At 35.5% G+C, this 12,501-nt stretch overlaps 1 protein-coding gene across 1 annotated transcript; it reads right to left on the reverse strand.

Moving 5' to 3' along the window:
• Window positions 1-418: 418 nt before the first annotated feature.
• On the reverse strand, window positions 419-11,003 carry LOC117976634 (complement factor H-related protein 2). The gene is made up of 3 exons (XM_055110197.1): window positions 10,946-11,003; window positions 1,514-1,696; window positions 419-618 (listed from the first exon to the last, which is right to left on the reverse strand). The coding sequence occupies exons 1-3, from the start codon at window positions 11,001-11,003 to the stop codon at window positions 419-421; spliced, it is 441 nt and encodes a 146-aa protein (XP_054966172.1).
• Window positions 11,004-12,501: the final 1,498 nt, after the last annotated feature.

A 12,501-nucleotide genomic window follows, 5' to 3' on the forward strand; every position in this document is an offset into this window, starting at 1 on the left:
TCCTTCAGTTACCAGTAATATACTATGAAGTACCAAATAACTGGAAGGAGAATATTTAATGCTCCTACCCAAAGAAATGAAAAATGTTTGAGATAATGGATATACTAATTACCCTAACTGACCATTATACATTATATATATGGAAACATTACTATGTACTCCATGAATATATACAGTTATTGTCAATTTTTTAAAAAAGAAAAAACAGACAATTCCTAGGTTGTTACTTAGATTTGGTGAAGATAGTCCTCATCATTGTGACACATCTCAGATTGTAATTGCATTTTCACAAATCAACACAAAACTTTATTTATGAATAAAAATGAGTAAAACAGTACTTGAAAAATGAAATTGAAAACAAATTTAATAGTAAATTCAGAAAAAGGTGTGCATTTTACTAATAGTAATGCCATTGATTCTATTTTTCTTCACAACTGGGATATACCAGTTTCCCATTCTGACACATTGCTTGAAATGAATGAGATTTTGTTGGATGATATCCAGATTTACAAACAAATTCAACTATGTCACCTGTTCTTGAATAAAGCTTTTGTTGGTTTGTCCACTTTAATTTTATGTTATATTTTTCCATAATTTCTTGTGATATTACACATGGATCTGAAAGTAGAAAAAAATGAACATAAAACATTAAGTAGTATGCAAATCTTCATAGACTCTCAGGTTTTCAAGTAGAATGTTATATGATGGTTGAGGAATTACCTCTCAAAATCCTTTTCAAACCAATGCTGTAAAAACAAAATATAGATTTAAGTAAATTTAAAATGGTAAATGATGTAAAAATGAGGTACTATGTTTAATGGATGATAATTAGATGTTATTACTGAAGATTCATAACATCAATTGTCATATTAAGATAGTTGCATTTTAGAACCTATCATTGCTGTTTTTGTTTGATTATGATATTGGTGAAAGAATCCAAACTTTCAGTAATAAGATGAACAAGAACTGGGAATCAAATAGAGAAATGTAATGACATTAATAGCTAATAATATGGTATTATTTACTTGAAATTTGAAAAGAGAGCAGATTTTAAGAGTCCTCATCTCTCTCTCTCTCTGTCTCTCTCACACACACACACACACACACACACACACTTACACACAATGGTAACCATAGGTGGTGATGAATGTGTTAATTAATTTATAGTAATCATTGCTTTATGAATATATCAAATCAACATGTTGTAGAACATAAATATGTATTCTTTTTATCAACTAAATGTTTTTAAATAAAATATAAATATAAAGAGAAAAATTTCTAAACTTTACATTCTATCATACAGACATTTGGTAGGCAAGCATTCAGCAGAATGCTTGTTTGTTAATCTGTGAAAATTCTATTACAAACAGTGAAATATCAGTTTGTATCATATAGACATTTGGTAGGCAAGCATTCAGCAGAATGCTTGTTTGTTAATCTGTGAAAATTCTATTACAAACAGTGAAATATCACTGATTTTTTCCAGAATCCATGAGAATATTAAAGTACTTACCTAAGCATTTTGGTGGTTCTGACCATTGTCCGTTTCTACATGTTATTTGATTGTTACCCTCAAGTTGATACAAGTTCTGGCATTGGTACTCAACTGATGAACCTGGAGCATATACTGACAATGGGAATGAAGTAATGTCTCCATTGTCAATAGGTGGAGGGGGCCCACATTTTTCTGCAGAAACTAAAAAAACATCATTTGATTTACTGGGAGAGTAAATAAAAATACAAGTTCAAATAAGGCAAATACAAACAAGGCACTTTATATTCTATCAGGGCTTTTGTGATTTGTGCTGAATGAAATGATTCCCGGAGTAAAATTTATCCTACAAACTGAAAGTTAAATTTTCAGTTCTTTTCTCCTCCCTGAATGAACACATACAGCATTAACAAAGATGACACTTTGTAGTATTCCAGGATTAAGAAATGTTTTTCTAAATGAATACATGCTAAACAGATAGAAAGCTATGACAAAACACAGAAAGTTTCTTATTTTAAATTCAACATTCTTTGGAGTTTATTGGGTCTGTAGTCATTTCATTCTTTATTTTCATTTGGCTTACAAAAGAAACATTAACTCCTTGAAAAATTTAAAGAATACAAATTAATAGAAACTAAAAGGGAATTGCTGGATTCTTGGTATTGGCAAAATGAGGAACAAACTTTTCTACCTTTTCCTTATGCTAAGTACAACTCAAATTTTGAACACAAAGTAAAAAAAAAAAAAAGGAAAAGAACATAAAAAAACTCTGAAAGATGTAGAGAATTTGAAGTTGCTGGAGACTTCAGGACTCAAGGAATGACACAGCAGGGTGTCATGTGGGTTTTCTTTTGGACTCCTTTGTATCCTGGATAGGACACTGGAGAAGACTGCAACCCAGTATTGATATGAGGTTCAGACAGAAAAAGAAAATCCCCAGAAGAGCCTACTTTCTATACCCAAAAGCCCAGGAAAAGAGCAGCCTTACAAGACAAAAATCATTTTTAACAATAACTTACATACTGTAGGAAAGATCCTAAGAAGCCAGTGACCACCCACCACACTTCCAGATAAACAGAGGTCAACTGAGGAACCTAGACTTCTACCCACATGGTCAAGTAACAAGACACTGCTCCCTTTTCCCATGATTGATGTCAGCAGAAGCCAAATGGGAAACCTGGGCTTATACCCACCATGGCAGCAATGGAACCTGCCAAATAAGATTTTTGCAATCCAGTACTCAAAATATAACACCTAAAATATCTAGAATAAATTTAAAAATTACTCTTCATATTAAGGACCAGGAAACTCTCAAAAGGGAAAAGACAATTATTAATAACAAAAGACAACACTAAGAAGACACAGATGTTGAAATTGATGATGCTTTAAAAAATCCAATAGGAATTATAAACCCAAATAGTAAAACAATAATTAAAAAAAATCATCTGGATAGGCTTAATAATACATTGGGAGATGACAGATGAATAAATTCATGAACTTCAATACAGAGCAATATTAATTACCCAGTCTGAAAATAGACTGAAAACAGAAAGCTGAACTGAGCTTAGAGAACTTTAGAATAAGACAAACAACAACAAATAAGGAGAGGCAATCCAGAAAGAGAAGAGAAAAAGTATTGGGCTGAAAACAAAAAAATGACTGAACACTTCCCAGATTGACCATAAGGCATAAACTAATAGTGACATGTAGAACTAACGAATACTATACAATATTTTTCTCATAACTCGAAAAAATATACATCTATTTTGACTTAATTACATTAAACTATTCCAAATCTATCAAAAATACAAGAAGGGAATGATATTAGAAGACTGAGGAGATATTGGTAGCTGGAGCACTTGAGATTGCTCTCTTTTGCATTCACATCATTTATTGCACATACTTGTCACCTGATATAGTTAGGCTTTGTGTCTCCACTCACACCACTCACATCTTATCTTGAATTGTAATCCCCAGATATTGAGGCAGAGACCTGGTGGGGGGTGGTTGGATCATGGGGATGGCTTCCCCCATGCTGTTCTCATGATAGTGAGTGAGTTCTCATGAGATCTGATGGTTTTATAAGTGTTTGGAAGTTCCTCCTTCGTCCACTTGTCTCTCTCCTGCTGCCTTGTGAAGAAGTGCCTGCCCCTGCTTCTGCCATGATTGTAAGTTTTCTGAAGCCACAGCCATGTGGAACTGTGAGTCAATTAAACCTATTTTATTTATTTATTATTATTATTTTTTTGAGACAGAGTCTTGCTCTGTCACCCAGACTGCAGTACAGTGGCACTATCTCGGCTCACTGCAGCCTCTGCCTCCCCAGCTCAAGTGATTCTCATGCCTCAGCCTCCCAAATAGCCGAGATTACAGGAGTGCACCACCATGCCCAGCTAATTTTTATATTTTATCAAAGACAGAGTTTCACCATGTGGGTCAGGCTAGTCCCAAATTCCTGACCTCAAGTGATTCACCTGCCCCTGTCTCCCAAAGTGCTAGGATTACAGGTGTGAGCCACCATGTCTGGCCAAACCTATTTTACTGATATATTACCCAGGTTGGAGAAGTTCTTTATAGCAGTGTGACAGTGGACTAATACAGTAGATTGGTACAGTGGGCACTGCTATAAAGATACCTGAAAATGTGGAAGTGACTTTGGAACTGGGTAACAGGCAGAGGTTGGAACAGCTTAGGGGGCTCAGAAGAAGATAGGAAGATGAGGGAAAGTTTGGAACCCCCTTGAGACTTGTTCAATGGTTTTGACCAAAATGCTTATAGAGATATGGACAATGAAGTCCAGGCTGAAGTGGTCTTAGATGGAGATGAGAAACTTATTAGGAACTGGAGCAAAGGTCACTCTTGCTATGCTATAGCAAAGAGACTAGTGTCAATTTGCCCCTGCCCTAGAGATGTGTGGAACTTTGAAGTTGAGAGAGATGATTTAGGGTAACTGGAGTAGGAAATTTCTAAGCAGCAAAATGTTCAAGAGTGACAGAGTATAAAAGTTTGCAAAATTTGCTGCCTGACCATGTGGTAGAAGAGAAAACTCATATTCTGGGGAGTAATTCAATCCTGCTGCAGAAATTTGCATAAGTTACAAGAAGCCAAATGTTAATAGCCTAAGACAATGGGGAAAATGACTCCAGGGCATGTCAGAGATCTTTGAGGCTTTCCCCATCACAGGCCCAAAGGCCTAGGAGGGAAAAATATTTTCATGGGCCTGGGCCCTGCTGCTGTGTGCAGCCTCACGACCTGGTGCCCTGCTGAGTCCTAGCTGCTCCAGCTCCAGCCGTGGCTAAATGGGGCCAACATATAGCTCAGGTCATTTTTTCAGAAGGTGCAAACCTCGGACTTTGGCAGCTTCCACATGGTGTTGTGCCTGTGGGTGCACAGAAGACAAGATTTGAGGTTTTTTTTTGGTTCCAGGTGGGAACCTCTTCCTGGATTTCTGAGGTTGTATGGAAACTTCTGCATGTTCAGGCAGAAGTCTGCAGGGGTGGAGTCTGCAGGTTCATGGAGAACCTCTGCTAGGGCAGAGTGGAAGGGAAATGTAGGGTTGGAACCCCCACACAGAGTCACCACTGAGGCACTGCCTAGTGGAGCTATGAGTAGGGGGCTACTCTCCTCCAGACCACAGAATGGTAGATACACCAACAGCTTGTACTATGCACCTGGAAAGGCTGCAGGCACTCAATGCCAGCCCATGAGAGTAGCCCTGGGGGCTGAACCCTGCAAAGCCACAGAAGTGGAGCTACCCAAGGCCTTGGAAGCCTACCCCTTGCACCAGTGTGTCCTGGATGTGAGATGAGGAGTCAAATGAGACCTTTTTTGGAGATTTAAGATTTAAGGAGTGCCCTGCTGGGTTTTGAACTTGTGTGGGGACTGTAGCCCCTTTCTTTTGGCCAGTTTCGCCCATATGGGCAGAAAGTTGGAGGGAAATTATAAAGCAAATTATTCCCAATTTTACCAAATGGGTAACTAAATATCAAAGACTTTTTAAAAAACCCATCTTCTAGGTTTTTTGAACCTTTCCATTATTCTCAACTCCATCACTAGTATGTTTATAAAAACTAACTCATTATGAATATCTTCTGATTCAATTAGAAATAGTTATGTGTATGAATATGTGTTTATTTTTCTTATTTAATCATCTTTCATTAATGGTTAGTTCATAAAAGTATATATTAATTCTTATGTAAACTACATAATTGACATTCAAGACAAAGTAAATAATCCAAATAAATCAAGTATACACAAAAAAATTGAAATATTTTCTAATAATCTCATAAATATTTAAAGTAACTAGTTTTATGTACTGTTATAGGCACTTTAATGGTTTGATTGCAGTTTACTCAAGCAAATCCCACTAGAATGTGACTCATTTCACTTATATAAAACTTGTATCCCTAAATCTCTGTATTTTATTCCAATATTTGGATGGCAATTCTTTATTGATTATCATCTTTTAAAAAATCTAATTGTAAAAACAAAATGCCATTGAAAACAATTGATCTGTCTGGGTACAGTGGCTCATGACTGTTACATCAGCACTTTGGGATACCAAGGTTGGTGGATCGCCTGAGGTTGGGAGTTGGAGACCAGCCTGGCCAATTTGGTGAAACCCTGGCTCTACTAAGAATACAAAAATTAGCTGGGTGTGGTGACACATGCCTGTAATCCCAACTACTCAGGAGGCTGAGGCACAAGAATTGCTTGAACTTTGAAGGTAGAATTTGCAGGGAGCCAAGATCCCACCATTGTACTCCAGCCTGGGCAACACAGTGAGACTCTGTCTCAAAAAATAAATAAGTAAATAAGTAAGTAAATAAATAAATAAATAAATAAATAATCTTGGCTGATGTAGGGTTTCCCAGCTGCTTTATTCATATAAGGTTATTGCATGGTGTTGTAAACGGAATAACAGCCCCCAGAGATTGCACTGCACTAATCCCTGCAACATAGATTACCATAACTTGCAAAATGTTACCTTACATGAAAAAACAGACTGTGCAGCTATCATTAGGAGTCTAGTTGCCCTGAAACTTTATTAACTCTCCACAGCGTTCTTGAGCTACCATTCAACCTTGGACATAGAGTGTTCCGCTAAATTCTTCCACTTTGGAGATTCTGACTTCCTCCATCTACTCTGATAACCTCAATATGTTGCCTTATGCTTTTGGAATAAGGGACAGGCAGAGAGGGAAAGGTAGCAATATTCTGAGAACTTGAACAAAAAGATGTGTTCTTTGTCAGATTAAATAAAATGTGCTAAGTTTTGAAGCAAGTTTATTTTGGCAACTTAGTTTCTAAATGTCATTACCCACTGAATGGAACCAGAACTTATTGGAGGTATGGTTGATTCTAGTTCTTAGACGGGGAAAACATGAATTAAACCCCTGATATTTTTTGTGTCACAAAGCAACAGACTTAATCAAAGCCTAACAAAGTCTTACAGACTGTACACAAGAGCCAGCTTGTATGGGATACAGCTGGTCAAACTTAATTTGTCAAGCTTCTAAATTATAATTGTTGGGCTGACAATAGCCATCATCCCACGAAATGAAGAGAGCTTGTTCATGACATAGAGAGAGCATGGAAATATTTATGCCATCACTGAAGGCTATAAATCCTAAACCCTATTCAATCACTGCAATTTTCTGGTATTCATAACATTTGTTCTTTTTTTTTTTGTTTTTTGCAAATGTTAATAGTGTTTAATCCCCTAGTAATAGAAAGAGGCTATGACTTAACTGTTTACTGAAAAACTGTCACAGTTTCAGCTGTTTTAAGAAGACTCAATTTTCTAGAAGTGTAAATTTAGTGAAGACAGGGTCTCACTCTGTTGCCCAGGTTGAAGTGCACTGGTGCAGTCATAGCTCACTGCAGCCTTGAACACCTGGGCTCAAGTGATCCTCCTACTTCAGAATTACCAGTGGCTGGGACTAGAGGCACACACCACTGTGCCCTGCTCTAGAGGTTTAAAATTAAGAATTAAAGGTGTGGAATAATATTTGATAACATAACATCTTTTGAAAGGCATACCACGGATTCTATTTCCTATTGGATGGAATAGCTGGTATCAACATAACCTCCCACTGGAAAAAAATTAGAAAACTGTACAAAATATATTTCAAGAACACTGGAAATCACCCAGCACATGACCGTAATGACAAAGAAAATGAAAAAAACTTGAAACCCCAAACTACCGTAGCACACAGCCCCATCTGTTTGCTGACAGGCTGTTTCTAGACTCTGTGCTGTGAGGGAGAACCCAGCAAGAACTCAATGGTCTTCTTTAGTTGAGACTAATAAGGTCAGTCTTGGAGACTATGGTGGCCTTAATTAAAGGAAATCATTTAAATCTTTCTTTATTTTTATTTTTAACAGTCTTGCTCTGTCGCCAAGGCTAGAGTGCAGTGGCGCGATCTCAGCTCACTTCAACCTCTGCTTCCCGGGTTCAAGTGATACTCCTGCCTCAGTCTCCTGAGAAGCTGGAATTACAGGTGTGTGCCACTACATCCGGCTAATTTTTTGAATTTTTAGTAGAGAAAGCATTTCATCATGTTGGCCAGGTTGGTCTCCAACTCCCGGTCTCAAGTGATCTGCGCGCCTTGGCCCTCCAAAGTGCTGGGATGAAGGTGTGAGCCACCCCACCCGGCCAAAAATTATTTTTCTTAGTCAACGATAATTTCAAACCTGAAGTGAGTTTTTCATAGTTTAGGTTTGTTTCTAAAAATCGTTTTTCCCACTAAAAGGCACTGGAATTTCATACAGAAATTATTGAAAGTTAGTCTGTAGTAGGAAAAGTCAAGGAAAGCATGGGACCTTTTGTTATGCCAAAGCTTAATGGGGGGCACATGAAATATACACAAAAGCCAGCTTCTTAGTGAGATTTGAAACAAATTTGAGCATCCCAAAGAAGTACAATGGCAATTAATTGTAATGCATTGGGTACTGAAAATGATCAGTTTAAAAGGGATTTAGAAGCAACCCTGCACTACATTACTAATTGTCACCCTTGACACTTTGTTACGGCAACTCTAGTAGATGAATATAAAATTTATACAATTCTGAAAGGATATTCATGATTAAAAATAATGTTCTTGACAACCTATCTTTAAATAAGTATAAATAACTTATGACTTAATGGAAGAAATAATGGCCAATACAAATTCAATGAACATTATAATAGGTTACAATTACAAATTTTCTGTCGAGTTTGTCTTTCAAATAGTGTGGTTTCCAAAAGAATTGGTGTGCCGATTTTATTGTTCAGAACTGAAATATCAACTACCATTAAAAAAAATTTTATTAGCATAAGCAATTCACAAAGTATGTCCTTCATTAATGATATGAAAAATATTTCTTAGATTTGATTTACTAGATTCTGAATATAGATGAATACAGATATATATACACATAAAGTATTCAAGAAGACAAAAATCAGCAGGAAAATACACCCAAGATATAATTACCAAATTCTGATGAATAGCCTCTAAAATCTGTGTGGTGGCTACATATATATATACTCTTGAGTAAAAAGTAAAAAGTTATTTTTAGTTATTAATGTTCTTTTAATAAATTGTGTAAATATCATGGTATTCATCTGCTAGAGCTACCATAACAAAGTACCACTGATTTCATAGAAATTTATTTTCTCACAGTTCTGGAGGCTAATAGTTTGAGATAGAGCTTTCAACAGGATTGGATTCTTCTGAGACCTCTTCCTTTACCTTGTAAATGGTTGTATTCTTTCTATGCCTTGCGTGATCTTTCTCTATATGGTGTGTTCTTATTTTCTCTTCTTATATAGACACCAGTTATATTGGAGTAGGACCCACCTGAATCATTGACCTTTAACTTAATTACATTTTTAAGCACTCCTTCTCCAAATGCAGTCACATTCTCAGGTATTGGGAATTTGGACTTTAACAAATGAATTTTGGCGGGATGCAGTTGAGCCAATGCTACTGAATACACAAAGATGTTTCTCTCTAACCAAGACGTTGAAAGTAACCCAATGAGTTACTTTCTCCTTTGAGAAATATAGGTGCGACCCAAATTTACAAGACATTTTGCTCAAGTTTACTCTTACAAAAAGTTCATTGGAGGAGACAAGTTTTCAACTGGAATATCAGATAAGGAAGAATTTGTCATCATTCATTTTTTATAGTGCTTTTAAGAAAGTAAGTAAGAAAGTATAGTGCATATGCTTCTCTAATTCCAGTCATTTCAAAATGGTACTACTTTTATTCTTTTCATTCTACTTTAATCTATTTAATCTTTATTTGAAAAAAATGTACCTGTATCAGTTCAGTTAACAAAGGAAATAACAGGAGAATTTCCTTTTCTTTCCATTTTGGCACAGATCAAGTTTGATTTTGCACAAGAAATAAAACTAGCAAATCATGTGATAGATAACACTGTAAAACCTAAAGCTCTTTACCTAGAATCAAATAAAGTGGCATAGCTTTGAGAAGAGAGGCTGAGGGAAAAGATACTCTCATAAATTGATAATTGGATTTCCAGTATTACCCTCCACTACATTTGTTGAAATATTATGAAGTTTTGGATAATTACAAAATTTATATTCTTCATTAATGGCCACAAACCCTTGATTGTCCATGATTTTTGACCCATGTGGTTCCACTGCTAATGTTACGATATAGTTCTTTAATATGCAAGGCCTGCATTCAAAAAGATAGTTAATATAGAAAATATATGACTGTTGAGGAGAAAACAAATCAGTGAACAATAACATAAAGCTATAAAAAATAATTATTTATGTATTTATTTATTGAACATTTGCTAGTGAGCTCAGAAATGCAAAATTTACTGTCATTTAAAAGTAAGTTAAGTATATAGTCTACTTTTTGATTACATTCATGTTGTGATTTACATGTTGTGATTTACATGTTGCTAATCTTGTTGAAATATTAAGTTCATATTAATGTTAATTCATTTTAGCAGCTTTCTTAAGTTATTATAGAAATAAAAGAAACTGCAGAATTTAAAATGTACTCTTTGATGTTTTGATATATGAATCTATAAAAAATCACCATCTGTAAGATTATGAAAATATCAGTCACTCCCCTTGCATTACAAATAAGAAACTTCTGAACATTTTAAGGTTAGAATCTGTCTAGTGACATGTTTCCTACTTAAAGTTTCATGAGTATATTCACATATCTCCATAATCAATATTAAATGTCTTTTACACTGTAGAACTTATAAAACAAAGAAAATATTATTCATTGTTTAAGTTAAAATGAGATAATTTTTCATAAAATTAATTTCTGTTATAGTCTTACAAAATATGCTATTTCTACTAGCATAGTGAATAAATCCTCTTTGGTTCATAAAAAATTGTAGACATGGAGACATAGGAAGCTAGATATTACATGAAGTTACATTTAAGATGGGAGCTGAGTGTTTAGATCTCTTTCAATTTACCTTGTCCATTAGCATAGGAAACCCACAAGGTGAGAATGACATTAATTAGTAACAACATGTTAGATATTCTCAGTAGTATAGTAATGCAAAAGTTTCAGTTGTACTCTTTGGAGTTTGAAATCTTTCATTATTAGTTACCAAGGGTGATTCCGAATTTGAGGAAACTACCACGAAGCTAGGCCTTTAAGTTCACTTAGTAAATATCAAAGTTCAGAGAGTTTTGCAAAATGCTTCAATAATTCCAGTTAGTGGTTTCACAACCATCTGTGGAATTGATTCCCTGAAATGTACTTGTAAAATATTATTTAGGGACAGTAATGGACTGAATCCAAAAGTAATATAAAACATTAATTTATTTTATTTCTCATTTTTTGAGTAAAGAGAGTATCAATAAAGGGAACGAAAGGCTTCTGCAACTATTGGAAGAACTGAGGGAACAAAGGTCAAAAATGCTATTTCCAGAAAATTCCAAAGTTCAGGAATCTTAGTGATGCCCCACTAATTATCCATTGTACTGCAGTGGATGTTTTTTAGGAAAACTTCCAGAAGCAAGGAAAGCTACTGTTGGTGATCTCAGCTGCTACCAGCAGCTGCTACCAGATAATGCCTTGTCTTTCACTTGGTCCAAGTTTTCTTTAGGTACATCTCATGGGGGAATCTAAGGGAGAAGCAAGCTAAAATACAAATACAGCTACAAATACAAATACAAGCTAAAAATAAAATAGCTTGTAAAATACAAATACAAGCTAAAATAAAAATTCCTAATACAGATCGTATTAGGAATAAATAGAAAATCAAAACAAACAAATAATGAGTAAGTTGATTAAATCAGCAATAAAATTCACCTATCAAAAAAGCCCAACACCTGTTATCTTCACTGCTGAATTCAACCAAACAGTATAAAAAACTAGTAGTATTGTTTTTCAAACTATGCATAAAATAAAGATGGGTAGACATACACAAACCAATAGATGTAACATATCACAATAACAGAATGAACAAAAGTATATGATCATTTTAATAGAAGTACTAAAAACATTTGAGAAACTTTGACATTTCTTCGTGATAAAGAGTCTCCACAAATTAGGCAGAGCAAAGCCAGATGGTGGAATAGGAGACACCAACCATTCCCCTTCAAAGATACCAAGTTAACAACTATGTACACAGAAAAAAAAAACACCTTCATAAAATGAAAACATTATCAGATTGGCACTCATAGTACATGGTTTTAACTTCATATCCCTGAAAGAGGCACGTAAGAGATAGGTCAGACAATCTTGAGTCACTGACACTACCCTTTCCCCTCTCCCCACACTTGCAGCTGTGCCATGGTGTACAGAGCCTTGCTCTAGGCACTGAGGGAGGGAGAACATAGCAATTGTGAGGCATTGAACAAAATGCTGTGCTGTTAGAGCAGAAAGGAAAACCAAACCAAACTGAGCTAACCCCTTCCCATGGAGGGAGTATTTAAACCAATGCTAGCCATGACAGTATTGCTGACCGCAGGGGTCTGAAATCAAGTTCCCACAAATCTTGCCACCTAGGGCTACCTACCA

The sequence above is a fragment of the Pan paniscus genome, chromosome 1 (assembly GCF_029289425.2).
Source record: "Pan paniscus chromosome 1, NHGRI_mPanPan1-v2.0_pri, whole genome shotgun sequence".
Lineage (NCBI taxonomy): Eukaryota > Metazoa > Chordata > Mammalia > Primates > Hominidae > Pan > Pan paniscus.

What these genes read in the sequence shown, in the direction of transcription:
- LOC117976634 (XM_055110197.1), bottom strand. Translation starts at nt 11,003, where the DNA reads ATGTTGTTACTAATTAATGTCATTCTCACCTTGTGGGTTTCCTATGCT. An exon ending in TTCCTATGCTAATGGACAAG is followed by an intron (nt 1,697 to 10,945) that starts GTAAATTGAAAG and finishes ATGTTTTTTTAG; the next exon opens with TTTCTGCAGAAAAATGTGGG. An exon ending in AGAACCACCAAAATGCTTAG is followed by an intron (nt 619 to 1,513) that starts GTAAGTACTTTA and finishes TTCTACTTTCAG; the next exon opens with ATCCATGTGTAATATCACAA.